The 21,162-nt window shown below is 35.5% G+C and overlaps 1 protein-coding gene across 1 annotated transcript in view; it reads left to right on the top strand.

Moving 5' to 3' along the window:
- MAN2A1 (mannosidase alpha class 2A member 1) overlaps nt 1-21,162 on the top strand; it is a 100,996-nt gene that overhangs the window by 65,735 nt on the left and 14,099 nt on the right. The window contains exons 13-19 of the mRNA XM_071731210.1: nt 3,093-3,258; nt 4,712-4,942; nt 5,056-5,178; nt 9,228-9,342; nt 12,051-12,184; nt 13,274-13,415; nt 15,366-15,499. Coding sequence (XP_071587311.1) covers nt 3,093-3,258; nt 4,712-4,942; nt 5,056-5,178; nt 9,228-9,342; nt 12,051-12,184; nt 13,274-13,415; nt 15,366-15,499 — 1,045 coding nt within the window. The remainder of the gene's footprint in view (nt 1-3,092; nt 3,259-4,711; nt 4,943-5,055; nt 5,179-9,227; nt 9,343-12,050; nt 12,185-13,273; nt 13,416-15,365; nt 15,500-21,162) is intronic.

Raw genomic sequence — 21,162 nt, 5'->3', positions numbered from 1 at the left:
GAGAAATGAGTCAGCCTTTGAGCATGGTTACACTGGTTCACATCTTTTCTTGATAACTTAATAAAGTGTTTGAAATAAAGTGGTGGGGGAGGGGGAGGGGGAGGGGCTGGCTGGCTTTTTTTGGCTGTGTCTGAAAATGTTTTGCAGCAACTTAAACCTTTACTGAGAAAAGAACAGTCAAAATATTTTGACCCTTCAGTGTGTGCTTTTAATTGAAGATTAAAAGGTTTTCCCTTATGGTAGTTTATATGGGGAAATTGACTATGCATAAAAGTTCATAAAAGATACTTACCTGGGTCCCAGGGTAACTTTTTACCCCAGAAAAGTGTGGGGTAAAAAACCTAAAGTTGTATCTTTCCAAAAGTGTCAGAAAAACAGGTGGGAGGATTTACTTTCCTGAAATTGGAAATATTTGCATAGCAGAGGTGCATTCAATGTAGGTTTGAGAGCCCAAATCTGCACCTGTTTCTCTTTTTTTGAGAGTGTTTTGTTCCTGCTCCCCAGTCACAGATGGAGTGCATGTTCTCTATGTGAGTTAACTGTCTGTGGCTTTATCTACAATAACTAATATGATAGCTTTTATACAGTTTATATTAGAATTCTTTAATTTATTTAATAAATGAAAAAAAAGAAAGCTGACACTTTGAACATAATGCTGTTTCTAAAGTAAAGTACTTTGGCTAAAATTTTTCATCTAAATTTTACCAGTAGGCACTGAAACCCCATCTCTTTTGTAGTTTTGTTGGTATTGTTGACAAAGACCAGTGATCTGAATAATGACTGGAAATTATTGCTTGCTGCTTCTGAAAGACAGTGGTATTCATGGTTTTGCCTTAAAACTTGGAATAAAACACATTTAAATGTTGTCATGTTGCTTCTTAGTGTAATGTAACCACAATACATTAAGCAGTTGTACCCTGCATTTGTGAATTACATTCTTTGTAATGATACAGCTTATACGAAGTGTAGATCTTTTGTTTCGTATATAATTTAAAATTGGTATAGTGGGATGTTATTTAAGGATGGGAGTTGAATTGTACTTCTGAAGCAATGTGATCTAATTACATTAGTCACTACTTTTGTATTGGCACAAGAATTCTATCTTACAGAGTATAAATATTTCAGGCATGCTGAAATAAATTGAAAACAAAATACTAGCATCTGAACAAAATTCCTGCATTTCAACTGCTGCAAATCTGTCCTGTCACAACTAGCTTCATCTGACTGCTCTGTTACTCCTCATACCCATAATGTATGTGTAATACAAAATTCAAAAAAAGTATAAAACATTTGTATCTTGGCACAAGAGCTTTGCTTTATACAAATATTGGAAAAAAATAATATGGTGAAGTATAATGATACGATGGCAGTTCCCAATGGCTTTTCTCATGGGTTAATTTGACATGAGACTGCTGAAGTTGTAGAAGCATGCTTATTTCAGTGGGAACCTGAACAAGGTTTCTGGAAAAATTTTTACATTCATGTTTTTTATCTGGCAAATAGTTTTAGTTTTAATGATAGTGTATAGCATTACTAGAAACTAATTGTATGCATAAGCTAGCATTTTACTTGAAAACATAAGAATTGAGGAACCCCACTGAATAGAATGAATAAATAAAAGATTCTTGTTCTGTTGGTGGATGGGTGGTTATTCTCATCTTTGGTAATGGATCATCTCGTGTATCTGCATTGTGCCTGAGACAGCCCTTACACTGTTTTTTCTTTCTTTTTATTTTTCCTTATTTTTAAGGGGTCTAAACTGAGAGTAGCGCTGGTTACTGTGGTCTTGAATCCACACCTGTTAGAAAAATATGTTAACATTAAAATTAAAACCATATTAAAAAGGAAGAAATGTATGTGATGAACCTGGAAGACCTAGAGACAGCATGTGTGATTATGGAAGTAGGTTCAAGCTACAGGTGATACTGAAGACTAGAGTGACAGAATGAGATTTCTAGTTTGGGTGGAAGGAGACAATTCTAGATAAAGCAGTTTGATCTGTGAAGGTGATAACTGAATATGAAGTTTAAGATTTGAAAGGAAAGGAAATAAAACCACTGACAGACCCTCTGGGAATCTGCATAGAAAACATAGGAGAGAGTGAGGACAAGCAACTGAACAGAAAGGCTGAAGGAGTGATTTGATAAGAACTGGGTATCGTAGAAACTGGTGAGAGATAAGATTTTATGAAGAAGTAAACTGTTTTACAGTGGAAAGGGTCAAGAAGGTTGAAGAAGATACAATATAGATTCAGCTGTATATTTTAGAAGGTATTAGAAATCTTGGCAAAGGACATTTTTCATAGCTGAAGTAGTTTGTTTTTTTTTTAAAAGATGAAACAGAGGGTAGCTTCAGGGAACAGTTGTAAATAGTGCATTCTTTGAGTTTGGCAGTGAAAGGATAAGAAGTTACATGTTAGAACTACATGGAGTATGATTTTATTTTTGCATACTTTGCAATATGCTAGCCTGTTATAAAAATATTAAATAGGTTGATAAGTATTTTAGAGGCTAATAAAGTTGTTCTGTTCAATTTCAGGTCTTATTCTTTTGGTATAGTAACATAATCTGTGTGGAATCGGCAGTTTTGATTAATTATAATTTAAATAATTTTGAATGTTTTCCCTGTAACAGAGAAAAGCTACTTGCTTTAAAGAATAGATACAGTTATGTACAGGAGATTCTCTTCATTACTTCACTGTTTCTAAATTATGTAAAAGGGAAAGCAACTGGATAAGAATTTAATAGTTCAGCCTGGAAAGTACATTTAAAATGCTGCTAAATATCCTGATTTGGCTTGCAACTGGTAATGGCAATTCCTTAGTAGTTCATGATAGGATATTGATGTATTTTTAATGAAAGCTGTTTTCGAAATTGCTTGAAAACTAATTTCATTAGGAAGAGAAGATCTGCCAAGGTTCGATATTAAATATTCATTGTTTCCTGGTTATGTTTTGCATATTGTTGTGATATGTACTTGTTGTTCTAACATTGTTTTAATGATTTGTATGTAAAATTTATGTGCAGTATTTTTAAACCTGAAGGAGAAAGTTTGTTTTCTGAAAGATTTTTTGGGAAATGCGGTTTTTGCAGATACCTTCTGGTATATAATTCTATGGAACAAGAGCGATCTTCAGTGGTTTCAGTCAATGTGAATTCACCTAAAGTTAAACTGTTATCTCCTTTGGGAAAACCTGTTACTGTCCAGATAAGTGCTGTTTGGGATGGAGCAGCTACAGTATCACATGAAGCCTATCAGGTATGCAACTTAAAGTAAAAAACATTAAAGTATTTTTAACAGATACTGTAGCTTCACAGCTGAAGAAAATGGAAATCATACTTCAAATACTGGCAGATCTGACTTTTGCAGATAATGCCATTAATTCACACATTTTAAGGAAAAAAATGTATATATTTAGCATTAATGTTTCTTAAACTGGTAAGTTTTTTAACTTGTTTTGTATGGTGTATTACATTTAAAGGGTCAGTTTCAGCTGCATGAGCGGAACATACTGGATGTGTATCTTTTCACAGAACTTTATAAAGATGCTTTTTCCTTTAAGTGATAGTGTGTACACGTAGTCACACAGCCTGTATGTGCTCAAGCTGCAAACTTTTTAAAGCGTAATGGCCTAGGCAGTTAGATTTGGATTTTTAAATTGTTTAATTTTTTTCCTTCTAGATATAGAGGCTGGATAAAAATCTCCATTATTCTTATATTCAAGCTAGACAGATAACCTTTGAATTCACCTCAGCTAAAGCTGTGCATTTGAGCAAAGTGAAGCATTCCCACGGGCAGGCAGGTGTTCAGCCATCTCCAGTAGAGCAGGGTTCCATAATGCAAAACAGTTACTTGGGAAGGCAGAGTGCATCACTCTGAACATCTCCCCTTCTTCCTTCTTGTCCCAGTTTGTGTTGCTAAGTATGGTGCCATATGGCCTGCAGTGTCCCTGTCATCATTTGGGGTCAGCTGTTCTGTCTGTGTCTCCTTCCAGCTTCTTATGCACCTCCAGCCTGCTCACTGTTGGGGTGGTGTGAGGAGCAGGAAAGCCATGATACTTCAAAAGCAGTGTTCAGTGACAGATAAAGCATCCTTGTGCTATCAGCACTGGTAGTGTCAAAACATAGCACCATATGAGCTACTAGGAAGAAATTTATCTCAGCCAAACACAAGTACAATCATTAACTCCATTAATTGCCTGAAGGAGAAGAAATAAAATTATGTATCTATCTCATATTTCAACAAAATTGCTTTGAAGATCTAACTTGTATGTTACTCTTGTGTAAAGATTACTTTATAGCTTCTAAATAACCAGACTAAAGATTACTTGCCTTATGAGTTGGTATTTAAATTTGTGGATTTTTAAATGCAACCTAATTGATAAGTAGAGTCTGTGCATGCATGTGTCTCTTGCACAGCAAATATTCTTCTTTTAACAAGATACAAAATCATTGATGCATTAATTGGCAGTGATCTTGATGCTAGGTAAATTAGGGATGCAGAAATAATTGTTTGCTAACTCTTCTTAAAATGCTTAACCTCGTAATTTTGGAATGCTATTTGTAGTTCCATATGCATTTATAGAATATAGGGTAAAATTCAGCCATCCTAAAATTGTTGAAGCAAAAAGAGTTACTCTGAACAAGAAATTTGATGTAAGAAGTTAGTACTTTGATGTTTTTAGTAATGGCTTCTTCTTTGCTCCCAACAGATGTCTTTCGTGGCACATGTACCACCTCTGGGACTTGGAGTTTACCAGCTTTCGGAGGGTCAGAGTTCAGAAACAGTTTTAGCAGACTATAATATATACATGAGAAATAGAAGGCAGGCGAAGCCAGACAAACTTTTCAAGATACAAGAGATGCAGAATTCTGTGGATAATATAATCTTAGAAAATTCTTATATGAAACTGTGGTTTTCGGGAATGTCTGGATTATTGGAGGTGTGTTGCATTATATTCTAAAACACTATTATACTTTTTTGAGAGCTTCTGTTCTTATTCGTGGAAACCTAATGGAAGTGTCAACTACTTCATTCATGTTTCTCTGTCTTTAGAAAATAAATAACAAAGAAGATGGTAAAAATCGTCAAATAAAGGTGGAGTTTGCTTGGTATGGAACTACAAGTAACCGGGATAAAAGTGGAGCTTATCTCTTTTTACCAGATGGAGATGCCAAGGTAAATCTTCTCTTTGTGGAGAGATTCTAATCTTGAAGTTCTGCAGGTGCAGATTGGAAGAGCTGTGTTCTCCCCAACACTGAAATACAGCTATGTGGATAGAAATGGTGATATCAGTTATTTAAGTGGTTGGCAGAACTTGAAACTTGATAAGCTTAGATTTGGATAAGAACTCAGCATTGCTTTGAAAGTGTAAATATATACAGAATATTTGTTTTACAAAAAAACTTGAATAAGATGCAATCCTTAGATGTGACAGTTTGCTACCAAGTTTGATTTTACTTCCTATTGTGAAAATAAATAGGATATATTGATTAATTTCTGCACTCCTTCACCATCTTGTTTCTGAAGATTTAGTTTTGTGAATGGAGAGCTTTCAGTTCATAGTGTTGTAAAATATTCTGATATAGTTGTCTAGGGTTATCAGTATTTTTAGCTGTCCAGTTTTTGGAGGGCAACTGTATACTTCTCTTGGCTTTGAAATTGGAAATTCAGAAATGATAGTTTTCTTACCTGACTTAATTACTACACAGTGTATATTATAGCACTTATGGAACTAGAAATGTAATATTCCAGAAAGGAAATTATGAAACCACAAACAACTTTAAGAAGCTAGCTATGTGCAGTATACCTCTTCCATCCAATTTCTTGCCGTGGAAAATTAAGATGGATGCATTAGACAAATCATAGAATCATAGAATTGGCTGGGTTGGAAGGGACCTCAGAGATCCTCAAGTCCAACCCTTGATCCACTACTGCTGCACTTACCAGACCATGGCACTGAGTGCCACATCCAGTCTCTTTTTAAATATCTCCAGGGATGGAGAATCCACCACTTCACTGGGCAGCCCATTCCAATGCTTGATCACCCTCTCAGTAAAGAAATTCTTTCTAATATCTAAACTAAATTTCCCCTGGCACAACTTAAGACCATGCCCTCTTGTCTTGTTGAAAGTTGTCTGGGAAAAGAGACCAACCCCCCCCTGCCTACCCCCTCCTTTCAGGGAGTTGTAGAGAGTGATGAGGTCTCCCCTGAGCCTCCTCTTCTCCAGGCTGAACACCCCCAGCTCCCTCAGCCTCTCCTCATAGGATCTGTGCTCGAGTCCCTTCACCAGCCTGGTTGCCCTCCTTTGGACCTGCTCCAGGACCTCGATATCCTTCCTGAACTGGGAGTTCAATGCTTGCCACTTCATTGCATAAACAAAGAAAGTTTTTTTGAGAGTGTGTGTAAATCAGTCTGGAATTGAATAGAACATTTTCCTTTCCTTTTTAACAGCACATGTTCCCATATTTTGAGATCTGTGACTTGGCAAATTTAAACCATTTAGTGTTATTTAGTCCCATAAACACTAGAATCAGTTGGAATCAGTTTGAGTTAAGCTCAGAAGGGTTCACTTTTTCTTAATTTTTAAATATCACTGGTTTTGATCTGTGAATACCTGAACAGTATCACTTAGGGGTTTTTGTTACATTTTATCAGCTGAAGGGTCACACTTTAATTTTATTTTAGGATCATTGTTGCCTTTTTCTTATAAAAACACTGTTCACTAATTCTAACAGTTTAAATATATTTAATAATTTATATTATATTATTAATATTATATTATTATTTATTATATTATTATTTATATATAATTATTTGCATTATTACATTATTATATAAATAATTTTTTTAAAAAAAATAATTTTAAATGCACTTTTTGGGTATTTGCTTTATAAAAATAATTGGGCAAATCTAGACTGCAAAATACTGTTTTGAACAGAAAAACTGTCACATACTATGCCAGCACAGTTAAAAGACAAGGTGCATTCTGAAGTTGTACGAAAAATTAAATTGAAGTACATTTTTAGTTATCGTTAAAAAGCTTGTTCAGCTTTTCTAACTTTTTATACAAAAAAAAAAAAAAAAAAAAGAAAATTATATTTCTAAAGATTCTGCTTCCTTAATATAGTCTTAAGACTCATTTGGCTTGCATTCTAATAACATTAAATAGGTTGTCCCATTGGGAATAATAACACCATCTGTTCAGGGTTCTCAGTGTCAAGTGAACTAACTGTCATTTTTTAAGTCCTTGTGTGGAGTGGCGGTAGAATAGATTAAAAGCTGATTCCTTGATTTTTGCCTACGTTGTTTTTTTTCCTATTCCTCTTACTCTACGTATCACTGCAGAATTTGCAAAGTGTAATTGCATCTGATGTTGGATCATTTTCTTCTGGTATGAATTAAGTTTTTGTTTTCTTTGCATTTGTTAACTGGTTGTTTAGTCACCTGATAGGTCTTGTTCCTCCTTTCAGTCATGCAATACTCAGAAATTATTTTTATTCATCTAGTTTAATCTTCTGTCTTGCTTAGAGTGTTTACATAGCCTTTTTGCTCTTGGAATCTGCTTACAGTTTGATTTTGAAAACTTGGTACTGTAACATAGTAGGTTTGAGGATGATGACTTAAAGCCGTTTCAGTGTAGAATACTTGACACACAGAGTGCAGCTTTGGTTGTCTGTAGGCTGTTAAAGTGTGGATGTTGTGTTTTCTGCAGATGATGATCTGTGTATCAGATTGTGCACAGATCTGAGTCTTGAAAGAGGTTTCCTGAATTAATCATCCTAATAGCTGATGTAAAACCAGCCTGGAGTATTTACAAAATGTTTTATTTATTTTACTGGGGAGGAGATGTTGACAGTTGGATACAGTGATCTTAGAGGTCTTTTCCAAATGTGGCAATTATGTGATGCTATGAAGAGGTGCTTTCTTTCTGAGAAGTGGTAATCCTCAGTGTCAGCATTAAATTAGGCATCAGTGGTGGCCTGGATTATTGGAAATGTTTTATGCAGTATTAAATAGAAGGTACATTGAACACTGATAACTGTTTCTCACTGCTCTCGATAGAATAACTGGATTTAAAGCTGTGTGACACCCTGGCAAACATTGCTGTGGTGCAGGTAGGCAGCCCCCTGTTAAGAACAGTCACCAGGGATGTGGCATAGGATCTTGACCATGGATGATGCTGGCCCTGCTGTTTCTTAGGTGTGAAAGTAGCTCGGTGGCAGCCTCAGGTCAGGACACCAGTGCTGGATCCAGGACATTGACATGGAGCAGAACCTCCATGCACAGTGTTCCTGTTGTTGATCATTGCATTTTCCTCTTTGAGCTCTGGCAAACCCTACAGACAGTGTTCTGTCCAAAGCTTTAGGGTATATGAGTAGAAAGACAGGCTTTTATTATTTGAAACTCAATGTCTTCTTTTAAACAGCACTTATTGAAATCTTCTCTGTGAATACACATAATTGCATTCTCAAAGAGGTACACATTTTGGCTGTATGTTATTCTTGATTTCCTGTGTTCAGATATATTTGATCTTTGGTTTTCTTGTTTGAGAACACAGAGCATTCTCTGATCCTTCATATTATAGTAGTCCATAAAGGAGAAGGACAGCCACCCTTTAAGAGCTTTGTGCTTAGATCCTTCTTAATAACATTTTTCAAGTATTTTTTTGTTTTTCTTTAGTTCAGTTTTCATTTATTGCTGTTGCCTGTTAGCAGTAGTTGTGTTTTATTTACATTTTTGCTTTTGTACAGGCTTAAAATTTAACCCATTCTGTCTTATGTAGCCACTGATACCTTTCTATATAGTGTATGAAGATCAGTTTGGGATCAACTTGTTTAAAAAAATCATAGTTTAATAATCCAAGACTCAAAATTAGCAATTCAGGTATAATTTAGCTAGCAAAAACAGATCAATCCAGATATTTGCAATAATACATTACTTTGTTTTCCTATAGGCTTTGTATCCATTAATCCTCTTAAAACGGCTGATTTTTCTCCTGATTTTAGCTAAAGCAATAGTGAGCCTCTGAAGGGAAGTTGCTCAGTTTCAAATTAGGAGTGATTTGTTACTTCCCAGTTTTTATCCTAGACTTAAATGTATAATAAGTTTTCTTAAAAAAAGCTAAAAGGCCATTTACTATTTTCTAAATTCTTTGATTTATTGACACTACATTTATGCAAAATTTTCAAAACAATTGTTCTAACTTCCAGCTTTGTTTTTGTAGCCTTATATTTTTGCAGATCCACCTACCATAAGAGTTGCTCATGGAAGAATTTTCTCAGAAGTTGTATGTTTTTTCCACCATGTGACACATACCACGCGGCTGTATAAAGTCCAGGGTAAGAGTTGTGAAATTCTGCCTATCTCGATCACTATTTTTCATCACTACCATCTTGGATCCTGCCTGTGTTTTCTTACAGACTACTGCAGAATACATTAGACCAAAGTTCTGGCTTCACTGCCCTATAATCCCTTTATGAGCATCATTCTAATCACTTAGCTGGCATGATTAAACTTAATAGATTTTCTTGGAGATAGCTCTCACTATTAAGGATTTTAATAGTATAAATTACCAACAAGGGGCCCCCAAACTTTACTGGGTCATCTGAGTGCTGTAGATTGCTATAAAATAAGAAAATGAGTTTAAAAAAATTTAGAAAATTTTTGGAGATTATGTAAAAATGTAGTTTCTTTCTTCGCTCTGAATTGATTGATGGAGGTACCACAGTATCTCCTATGAAGTTGCAAAGAGTGTACATATATGTTATTGTCATTAATAGTGAAGTCTGGTTTACTTCACCACTGTAGGCATGCTTAGTTATCTGTGAGCTGCTTCTCTGTGTCCTTTATCATCTTAGAAGAGCTTGTCATGGCAGTGGTGGTGTCTCGAGAGGCACCAGCACCGAATCCCCAGCTTACTGACTCTTAGGGCACGACCTGCTCTGCTTGATTTTCTTTCAGTAAGGGTTTCATTTTATCTTCTTCTACTGTTCAACTACTGACTTCCAAGAAAATTCTAGGAAAATAGTAATTGTGGAAACTGTACCCCTTTAAGCTTGATAAACTGGCTAGTGAAAAAAGACAAAAAAGGGAGAAAGTCATGGTGCAATTTTTCATTTTCCTGTGGAATCTTGATTAAAAATGCTGAAGTGTATGTTTTTGTAAATGTAGTAGGAAACAATTTTTTAAGTTTTTGATCTTTTTGTATTTACTGTAGTTTTTCTAAAATACAGAAAATGAAGACAAATTATTGACTAACATTTTCAACACTTCAAGGAACTTACACGTGTTTTTTATTAATATTACTTTTATGGTAGATCTCAAAATTGCCTGTGTGTTTCTAAAAATTTTATCGTATTTAATTATTTTTAAACACTTTCAAAAACAAATAATGACGCTATGTGTGCGTTTCAGTAATATAAATTATTTCAATTCTTACACTGCTAGCTATCTAGCTTTTATAAGGGAAAATTATGCAATTATTTTATATATTTCCTGTTTATGGTGTGTTTTTATTTCAATTGCTTCCTATGAAATGCCATTTCTCAGAGCTTGAAAATTGATGATTCTGCTTCGTTGTTTTGCTGTGGTCTGTTTCCTAGGCTTTGTAAAGGAAGTTATTTTTATAGTGTTAGTTGAATTAAAAGAAGGTCTTACTAGACATGTACAGTAGCAAAACATGCAGAAGTAACTAAATATGTATATACATACATTTGTTTTTTTAAATAAGACTTGATGCTTCTGTTGTACCCCACAGTCCTACTGTTGGACAGTACTCACAAGTCCTACAGCAACTTGGGTAAAACACTGCTTTTTCCACTTTTGACTTTAGAATTCTGCGAATTCTGATTTTAATTTTTGGATATATTCTGTTTTCATGTACTTGTACTTTAATAGTCCTAGTATAAAATGGTTGGAAAATCTGTAAGTAAGAGTGTCAAAAATGGAGTATACATGTCTTCTTTTTACAGATAAGACTGAGGAAGCAGAAGTAATTACCTGAACCAGATGTTTTTCATTTAGCACTATAGTTTAACAGCCATTGGTTACTGTTACTATTTTAACAGTTGCTGGTACTGTTCCATGTGGCATTCAGATTAGAAAAGATGAGGAAACAAACACTGAGCTTGACATCCTCCTCATTTGGGTGACAAAATCTCAACTGATAAGCGCGTCTCTCGGTCTTTTCAGTTGACATACAGTGAACTGTTGGGGAAAAAACATATTTAGTGTCTAGGATTTTTAAATATTGCCTTCATGTTTTAAGGGAGTAATTGAGTTATTCAGTCTCTCATTTTCTACTCTCTTCTGTTTACAATCTGTCAGACAAGCACAATGAAATTTTATCTCCCCACAAACAGGTGTTTCATATCTATGTTCTGCTTCACAGAATTCTTTTCACAGTTATTAGTCCTGTTAGACTACAGAAAAGGTAGAAGCAGTCATGCTGAATGATGGCATGATTCCAGTCCAAGCTGTGTCTAAAACTATTTGAAAAGGTCAGGTTATTATTAAGGGTATTTAATTTTCAATGTGAGGCACTGTAGAAAAAAAATTGCTGAATATCTGTCTTCGTTTTCAGATACCAACTCCTTTATTTAATAAATAGCCATCTTTTCCCTGTCAACAAAAACTTTTGTCCTGGTTATAGTCATATCAGTGTAAAAATTGCTTAACTCACTGTCCATAAAAAAGATTTGCCCTGTTGTGGTTAGAACAGCTGACTGCTTTCCTGCTTAATGGAACACTTGCTATCCAGAAGCTGGTAAATTCATTCTTATTTGTGAATGGCAACAGCCTCATAGAAGTCAAAGGGAAAAGAGCTTCTGTTCTACTTCAGGGAAGGTTTCAGACTGTCTGTTTAATGAGTACTAAATTAGGAGTACTGGTATGTAACTGAACTGGACTCAAATATATGGTTAGATGTAACAGAAAATTAAAACTAGCAAGGGAAAAGTAGATCACTGCATTCTGGGAACACAGTCATTCTTATATATTTGACAATCTCTTTTAAAAATCGAGATTTTTAATGCGTCTTTTCATTTAGGTTTGGAAGGCCAGTCTCTAGAAGTTTCCAATATTGTGGATATTACAGGAGAATATAATCGTGAGCTTGCAATGAGAATTTCATCTGATGTAAATAGTCAAAATAGATTCTATACTGATCTTAATGGATATCAGGTAATTATTGTCTATTAATGCTAAAGGCTTATAGTCTCAGGTTTTTACTGCCTGAATAATTCTGATTGTAGAGTTTGAATGATATTAATCAACCTCTTTTCCTAAACTCGACTAAGCATTTAAAAGGCAAAAAACTTTTAAAATGCATCTGTTAAAAATTTGATTTAGACTAGATGAAGTAAAAACTATTTTCTTTCAAGGAGGTTGTTAAATATTCTTTTCTACCCTTCCTAACATGAGAGTTTTAACACAACAAGTTATGACACCGTGTAGTTGCTTGTGTATCTGTATGCCTTCTTTCCCCTCTGATTTATCTATTTAATTACAGCCCCTTGGGAAGCACAGCAGTAGATTTACATAAGGTCCAACCACTTAGACACACCAACAACTTCTTGCTGCTATGGTGGAAATAAGTGATATATTTTTGGAGTGTAATAAATTTTTTTATTGGTAATGTATCTGATTAAATATAGTGTGACTATTTTCTGAACTTGAACTCTGCAGCACACAGAAAGGAAAGAAAATTTTATCTTCCTTAGCTTCCCTCCTTGTACATACATTCAAAACCATACCTGCTGAGTAAGAGAGTACTATTTTCCAGTTAGTGTGTAGTACTGCATTTTGCTGGGGAAAATAAATTAAATATTAAAACATTGAAATAATTTTAATACTACTATTAATTTGTCAAGTACTATGAAAGAATTCAACTAGCACTTTAATAAGTTTCTGTTATAAACTAATAATTCTTTTTCTGCAATCTTGAATCTATTCATTGTTTGGTCTCAAGGGAAGGAAAAAAAAATTCTCTCATTCTATAGCTGTGACAATTCCTTTCTTTGTAAGTTCCCTTGATGAATCTTTCAGGTTTTTTAGAATATTCTTTAATCTAAGAGTGCATTGAAGTTATCACTTCCAGAGTGATTATTTTAGCCAAAAACCTAAATCAAAAAAACCTAAATCATGCAGTCTAGTAAATGCTTTGGTGCTAGTTGTGCTTCTAAAGCATGTGGGGATAAATGTTTGAAAAGATCTTTGAAATTTAAATGCATTTAAAAATGTAGTTTATTGAAGTTTGTCTTCATTCTGCAGATCCAGCCCAGAATGACAATGAGCAAATTGCCTCTCCAAGCAAATATATATCCTATGACTACAATGGCCTATATCCAAGATGCTGGTGTTCGTTTGACACTTCATTCGGCTCAGTCTCTAGGTGTTGCAAGCTTGAAAAATGGTAAGTATAAGATGATTGATATAGGCTTATCCTTCATGATTGCCTGAAATAGTTGACTCAGAGATTACCATAACTACAAGTGTTTGAAGAAAGCAAATAAGTTTCCCTAACTCTGACAAGTTTTAGATTATATCCATATGGGAGGAGGTGTAGAGGCTGTTCCTACATGAGATTCTGTCATCTTCAGTTGAAAATCTGTATTAAACTATTAAGAGACAGATGGTACAAAAAAATACCAAATGATCAGGTGCCAGCCCGATGTCAGAAACAGGGCAGGCGTATTCCCTCAAGAACTTCACCACCCCAGTGGTATTGCAGGACAGGTCTGGGGCCTTGCAGGAGGAAATGGCAGACAATTATGAGAGTACCCCACACAGGCCAAAACTGTCATCAAGGCCATCGTGCCCTAAACCAATTACTGTAACACATCCAGAAAGAAAAAAATAGTCATTGCTCTGAGTGCCTCCCTCTTGAGGGGAGCAGAGGGCCCAGTTTGCAGACCAGACCCACTTCATAAGGAAGTCTGCTGCCTCGCTGGGCCCAGGATAAGGGATGTTACAAGTAAACTTCCAGCCCTGGTGAGGCCCTTCTAATTACTGCCCACTTTTGGTCTCCCAGGTGGGTAGTAGTGAAGTGGTATCAGGAACAACAAAAACAGTCATGAGAGAGAGACCTGCAGATAGCTGCAATGCACCACTGTCATCCAGAGGTGGACTTACCCGCAGGAAATGCTTATGTGATGAATCCTCAAGTAATAGACTTACACCATTTTTTAAGCCAGAAATTGCCTTAAGCCAATGTTTTTCAGTCTTTGACCCGCTTTCAAAGTGTTTATCTCTGATCTTTTTGTTTGTGTTTTCTATTCACAATTGCTCTCTGTATAATAAAACTTAATTTTGTTAGTGTTCTTGAAGAATGTTGGAAATGTGGTTGGGTAGTTTTGGATCCAAGTCTTTAAAGTTTTGTTTGAAAATTTGAAAAAAGTTTATTGTAGATATGTAATTCTTATTGTGGTTCTAGCTTTTTTCAGGAACTTACCATATCTTGTCTGTTAGTCTGTTTTTGCACTTGGATCCAGAGAGACTGGATTTTGAGTCAATTTGAGGCACTATTCTAGCCTTATAGCTCATAATGTTTCTTTGTTTCTTAATCATTGCCAGCTGACTTCTGGGTACACAAAAGCAATTTTTACCTCAAGGGAAAGGAAGAACAAGTATTTCAGAAAATGAGATAAGTACTTGTAGAACAATGAAGAAGTATAAAAGAGACCACTTTACTAAGTGCTTTTTCTAGTAGGTTAAACGGTGCATTTCTCAATTAGGAAACAAGTACTTAAGTCTTCCAGTTTTATTTAGGAAACAACTACACTTGTTTGAAGATTCAGTGTGCAAAAACCATAACAGTCTTAATTACATGCCCCGACCTGGCTTCTCTCTGGAGATGCAGAATCGAAAAGATAGAAGCGTTACCTTTCATAAGGATTTTTCTGGCTCCACATCGTGTTTAAAGAGCTATTCTGAATGGCAGTGCTGCAGTTCAGTATAAGCTCAGCATTTCATATTCGGTGTTCATCTGGTGCAAAATTCTTTCCTGCTGCCACATGGAAATAGCCATGCAAGAGAAGTGATTCTGTTTATATACTCATATTGCCTACCTGTTTTTCCTTCTGTGTGAAACTGTGAAACAAAAAAAAAAACCAGACCAATCAAACAAACAAAGATACATTTGGAGGTGCACTCTTCTATGGAGTCAAAGAGGAAGACAGGTCCTCCACAAAAGGTGGAGGATTATTTCATAAGTCAATCCTAACAATCTTTTATTGCTCTTCTATATAGGAGAAGACTCTTATGGAATACGATTCTTTGTAACTTCTATTTCAGGGTATTTTTCTTATATTTAATAGATTTGTAAATTTTTGTTACCAGTATAATCCTTGTGTTGCTTTTTAAGGTCAGTTGGAAGTGATCATGGATCGTCGACTTATGCAGGACGACAACCGTGGCCTTGGACAAGGTGTCCAAGATAACAAGATTACAGCTAATATGTTCCGACTTTTGCTGGAAAGAAGACACGGAGCAGATGTGGTAGGATTAGCTGTCTGGTTTTTTCTAGCTAATTAAGATACCACCATTTATTACTATTGCAGTTTAGATTTCTTATGAAGTGAAATTTAAGTGGAAGTATTTAGATGCCAGACATACAGACCTTCTCACTTCATTATGATTGTGGAAAGGTTGAGACCACTTTGTTATGAGGGGGGTGGGGGGGTTTACTTGCATAAATCATCTCAGTTTGTCTTTTTCAGTATTAGTCTTTTGACTAGCTCTTCCATTTTATTTCAGTTCTTTGCATTTCCTCTGTTTTTTCCTATCGTTCTTGAGAAGGTCAAAATAAGAACTGCATCTTCATATTGAGGCAGTAGAATCATAATGACAGCACTGAGAACATTTTAAAATCATCAAATAGCTAAATATGAGAGGTGGTATACTGAGCTTCTTATGAATATGCAGATAAACTGAAGTTAATTCTGGTTTGTAATAGATATCATTAACCACTATTAGAGGATAATAATATCAAGCTTAAAGCTAATTTCCAGCACTTAATGACTGACAGTGTTTTTCTTCAGGTTGTATGTGTCACTATGATTTTCTGGTTTTTCGTTCTGTGTAACACAGGCAGTGTATTAACAGTATTTATCAGTGTGTTGTGCAAATATCTAAACTAACTTGGAAGAAGCCAATGTAAGTTCTGCAGTAGTGTAGCTTTGGCATCAATGAGCATCACTCAGGTTGATCTATCTTCAAGAAGAACCTGCAGAGATACCTATACTGCTAAAGAAAACTTTCATGGTACCCAAAGTAGTTTGTGTTGTGTTAAATTCACACAGACTGTGAAGCTGGTAAGAATTACTGGACATAGAAATCAATTAGCAGATAGTTTAAAAAAACAGAGGTAGATGATATCAGTTAGTGCTTTGTGGCTTACATTCACACTTTGTGCAGTTCTGCTATTTTTCATAGAACCGTAACATTAATCACTGACAGATATCTCTGGATGTCTTCCAGTCCAGTTGCTGCTCAAAGCAGGGTCCAAAGGATAAGTCATCCATTCAGACTGCAGTGGAGGTCTGAAGGGTTAGAGCACTTTGGTGTCTACCTCCAGGGGAGCTTCTTGGTTATTTCCTCTAGAAGAATATGGTCTCATGCAGACTGAGACCACAATGCCTGGTTAAGCAGGGTTGGCCGTAAGTTTAATTCCAGATTCAAACCTAAACACTCCTTCAGAAAATAGTGTGAGGTTACTTTAGTCAGAACAAAGGCAGCCTAAACAAATCTGGGATTATCTGGTTAGTGAAACATTTATTTGTGTCTTTGCAGACATGTACTAGTTTGTTTGGGAAACCAGTCAGACATTAGTGTAGTAGAATATCAATGTATTTCCCTTTTCATATTAAAAGCCTCTTCCTCGCCTTCATTTTTGAAAGATTCTGTACAAGCTGCTGAAAGTCTTTCAAAGGAGAAGGGGTAATTACCTGCAACAATAAAAATCTTTGAGGGCGTTTTGGGACATGAGCTTCAGTGTCTACCTTCTTTCACCCTGACTCTAGCTGCTGAGTTTACAATGATTTTAAATAGCTGCAGAGTAAATCTTTAGGAACAGTTTCTTCTTAGATGCTCTTGCAGGGACTTGAAATGAATGTGAATCAAAGCTATAGGGTGATGAATGCAATCAAACGCTGTTGGCCCAACAGCGATAGTATGCACAACCTTGCCAAGCAAGTTGTTTTAAGGAAACACCCTTCTGGTGTTACATACAGAGTTCCCCTTTGCTGTATTAAATGTGCACTTGCATTCTGTTTTTCAAAATTTATTTAGACATTGGTAGCATTCTCTGGTTTGCATAACTGTGTCAGATGTGTTAAAGTAAGGAAGGATAATACTCCCCTTTCTGTTTGCTAACTGTAGAATAATATTTTTAGTGCATTGTTATTCAGAAGGTAGTTGTTACAATAGTTTAAAAATAGTCCTGTCAGAAAAATCATGAAGAAATTATATGTAGTTTATATATGTAGTTGGCTGCTGCACTGACCTTTATTTTGTTGTGAAAGCCCTGTTTTGTTGCTGATGGAAGGCTGGAATCTATAGGAGGAGAGAATTCTGATCCTTTGACATACTTGCCAGCGCAAGCTGTTCCTAAAGTGCAGTCCATTCTGTCTTTTCTTAAAAACAGTTCTGAAGTACGGGATTTTTTTTGCTCTTTGGGAGATTTCTCTGTAAAAGGAGTGTATGAAGTGTGTGATGTGCAGTGCTTTAAAATTAGTTCATCACAGAACTAATGTTCATCACTGTTGTAATTATTGTGAAGGTCTTTGGTTATGGTGGTTTCAACCAAGAGTTTCTTTCAATGTATATCTCCAAAATGCTTCTTTCCTTCCCAATGCCACACTGGACTGTATATTGTGGTGGCAGAATCCAACCATATGAATGTCCTGAAGCAGCCAGTGGGTAGGTATAATCTAAATAGTTGCTAGCATATTCAGGTGGCAAAAGTTCTGCTAAGTCCCTAGTCCTAGTGGTAACTGGTTTCTGGCTGTAGGTCATCTAGCTGGTAGCAACTGCTCATGCTGATACTGCCTCTGTGCAGAAGACTTCAACTTGGTTTTGCTGCAGGTGTAGATATTTATTTATTTTCCCCCTAATCTGCATAGTACAAAAGGTATAATTAGAAAATGTCATTTCACTTAAATTATATTCACCTGATTTACTTAAATTGTATCCCTCCAACCTGTGTTGATGTTGTTACTGGGTTATGACGCAATCTTTATCTGTATATTTTTCTGTACCTGAAGGCATAACTAATTCTGCTTATATGTTCATTTTGTCTTGGAAAGCATTATTTGGCTCTGCAAGTCTTTTTGACTTTCCTGCTAATATTAATTCTACTTTATCTTCACATTGTTAAGCAAGAACTGGATGCATTTAATTTTTAATTTGAAGGTACCATTATTTAGCTGAGAATTAAACTGAATAGACTAATCAGTGCTTTCTTGTCAAAAGAGAGAATATTTTTTTTATTTTTGAACATATGGTAAAGATTGATGCTTTTTTTCTTTTTGGCCTGTCGTTTTACTTTTAGGGCAGTCATATATTATGTTAGTATCAGAATATGAATGCAGTAGAATTTATAGGAAGTGTCAATACCTTTATTTCATCAGTAACATATCTGGAAAAAATATGTGACCATGCTGGGCACATGGTTTCTTCTTCAGATCCCTATTTCATACCTCAACTTGACTCCCTTAATTTAAATATCTGCATTTATAGCCTAGTCTCAAGCAAAAAAACAGGATTCAATGGTTCAGATAGCTGCTGTAGTTTTGGAGAGGTTGTGTAGAGCAACAGTGACATGGGCAGTTCATAAAATCACGAATATATGACAGTCAGATATCAAATTCCTTTTCTTCTACCACATAAAGTTACTGCTTTTTTTTTTTTTTCCTTTTTAAGTATCTGTCAGTATGCACTTTTTCTGAAAATACATGCTTGCTGATACATCCATTTCTGTCTGATTATTAAGTAGTATTTGCCACTTATTTGGTGCATACATTTATAATAAGTGTGTGTTTCACATAGCAGCTATATGCTATACTGTGCATTGCTATGATATGTGATATGTGTAACCACACCTTAACAAGCATAATTACTGTGATGTTTGAAAAAAACATCAAAAGGTCAACACTGGCTTAACTACAACCATTTAGATGCACTTTGAAGCCAGTGTATGACAACTTCAGGTATTCTGATAATTATTTTTAGATATGACTAGCATAATGAACTCACCGAATAAATTTGGAAAGGAAAATTTTGAACCTGAAGGTTTTGAGGCTTTATGTTGGCTGTAGAAGAAAAAAAAATATTTTCCCCACTTCTTCTCACACAGACCACAATGCATCTTTTAAAGCATTGCCACATATATTTAGTAAGGGAGGTGATCTTATTTCTTGCTTCATTTCAAAAGGGATTCAGGTATGTGCTAATGCTTTACAGTTTTGCTTAAAATACTACGTCTAAATTATTGATACTGCTACTATATAGATAATACCATATTTTTTATGCTAGAAGTTCGTGTCTGCTGCTCTACAACAGTGTTTCCATATTCTATTTATCTCCAAATAATATTTACTTTCTGGCAGTAATGTCTTCATTTGTGCATAAGCACTATATCTTCATTTCTTTCATCTGTTTGGGTTTTTTTTTTCCTTGACATTGTGACAAATATTTATTGAAAGAAAGTTCTAAATTGATGAATTTTTTTCCCAAGTTTGGTTCATGTCATGCTGTCCAAAGCTGCAGAGAGTGGATGTTCTCGATGAATGGCAGGGCAGCAGCCACTCATTGTAGCTGACTCATGGTGAAGTAGTTAGTACAGAGGACCGACTCTTGATTTCTGGACTTACAGCTATGTCTGTTTTGTGTGTTTCTTTGTGTATGAATGTACATCTCTACATCTCTCTCTATGTTCATTTGGGTTTTTAAATTGTCTCCATTTCTGCTTGCTTGTCTGTCATCTCTGTTTAGAAAGTATTTTACTTCAGTAATACACACAGTATTCAAGTCTCCACACTTTTAGCTCATTTAATGCACCAAAGCAGGAGGATAGGCCTCTTTAAGGTCTTTTCCAAGCATTTTCAAGCTGATGCAGTTTGAGAGGTTTAATTTCAACCTTTTCTGTATCACTGCCACTTCTGTGAAGGCCTCTTTGTTCCTGATGCAGGCTGTAGTGATGGGGCAGCATCTTTATTAAAGGGTGGAGTCCAGCTTCTTACTGTATTCTCAAGTGAAATAACTCCCAAGGGATAATCTTATTGCATATGGAAAAGGCAGTATCCATAAGCAGCAAGAACTTCATATGAGCTTTAGTCTTCCAATGCAGATAGTGTCTCTGGAGGACAAAAATGAGGACATAGCAAATTTCTGTTTTTATCACCAGTTTGGTGACCTACTTCCTCATCAATGCAGAACTCCAGAAAACTTCTGATCATGTTGTTCTGCCAATATTTTGAGTAGAATAAGCTCTTCCCAGTCAATAGGAAATAAAATCTAGCACCATATCTTTTCCACAACTGTAGCATGCATTATTTATTTAGGCACAACATCCTTCCTCCTGCACCATTATTATACAATATAAACACTATAAAATTAGAGAAGAAACAAAATTGCTGGAAGAGGTTATAAAGGGTATGGAATATAAAAAAATGCCATCTGTAAGCCTTTGGAATCCAACATTATGGATGACTGTGTTTGTCAGCCTCAGTAATTTTGGTGGTGTGATAATGGTTATGGAGACCAGTTACTTTGCTTGCCATCTGCACTGTTCTGTGGACCAACAAGCATCTCTTCTCCAAGTGATCTGTTTATAGAACATGGTTGTTATTGTGGTATCTGATTAAAGACTAACTAAATTAAATACAAGGACCTGACAGTCATCAAAGAAATAGCAATAAGTGAAGGACCCTGCAGGAGGGCTGAGGTGCACTGAACTGTCTGCTTCTGCAACCATTAAAGGAGATTATATTGTTCCTAGTGTAAAACCCAACAATGTGACTCAATCACTTATGCAGACTAAGGGCATTTATTGCCTAAAGGGGTCCATAACTTCCAGGATTTGGAGGAGAGAGAGAATTTTGGACTAGTTAAAAAAGCAAAGTATTCAGTGGAAGAAATATAAGAAGGGAGACTGTATCCTG

Source organism: Heliangelus exortis, chromosome Z (genome assembly GCF_036169615.1).
Source record: "Heliangelus exortis chromosome Z, bHelExo1.hap1, whole genome shotgun sequence".
In the NCBI taxonomy this organism is placed as follows: domain Eukaryota; kingdom Metazoa; phylum Chordata; class Aves; order Apodiformes; family Trochilidae; genus Heliangelus; species Heliangelus exortis.
The sequence above is the reverse complement of the archived record's forward strand: the minus strand, read 5'-3'. Positions and strand labels throughout refer to the sequence as shown.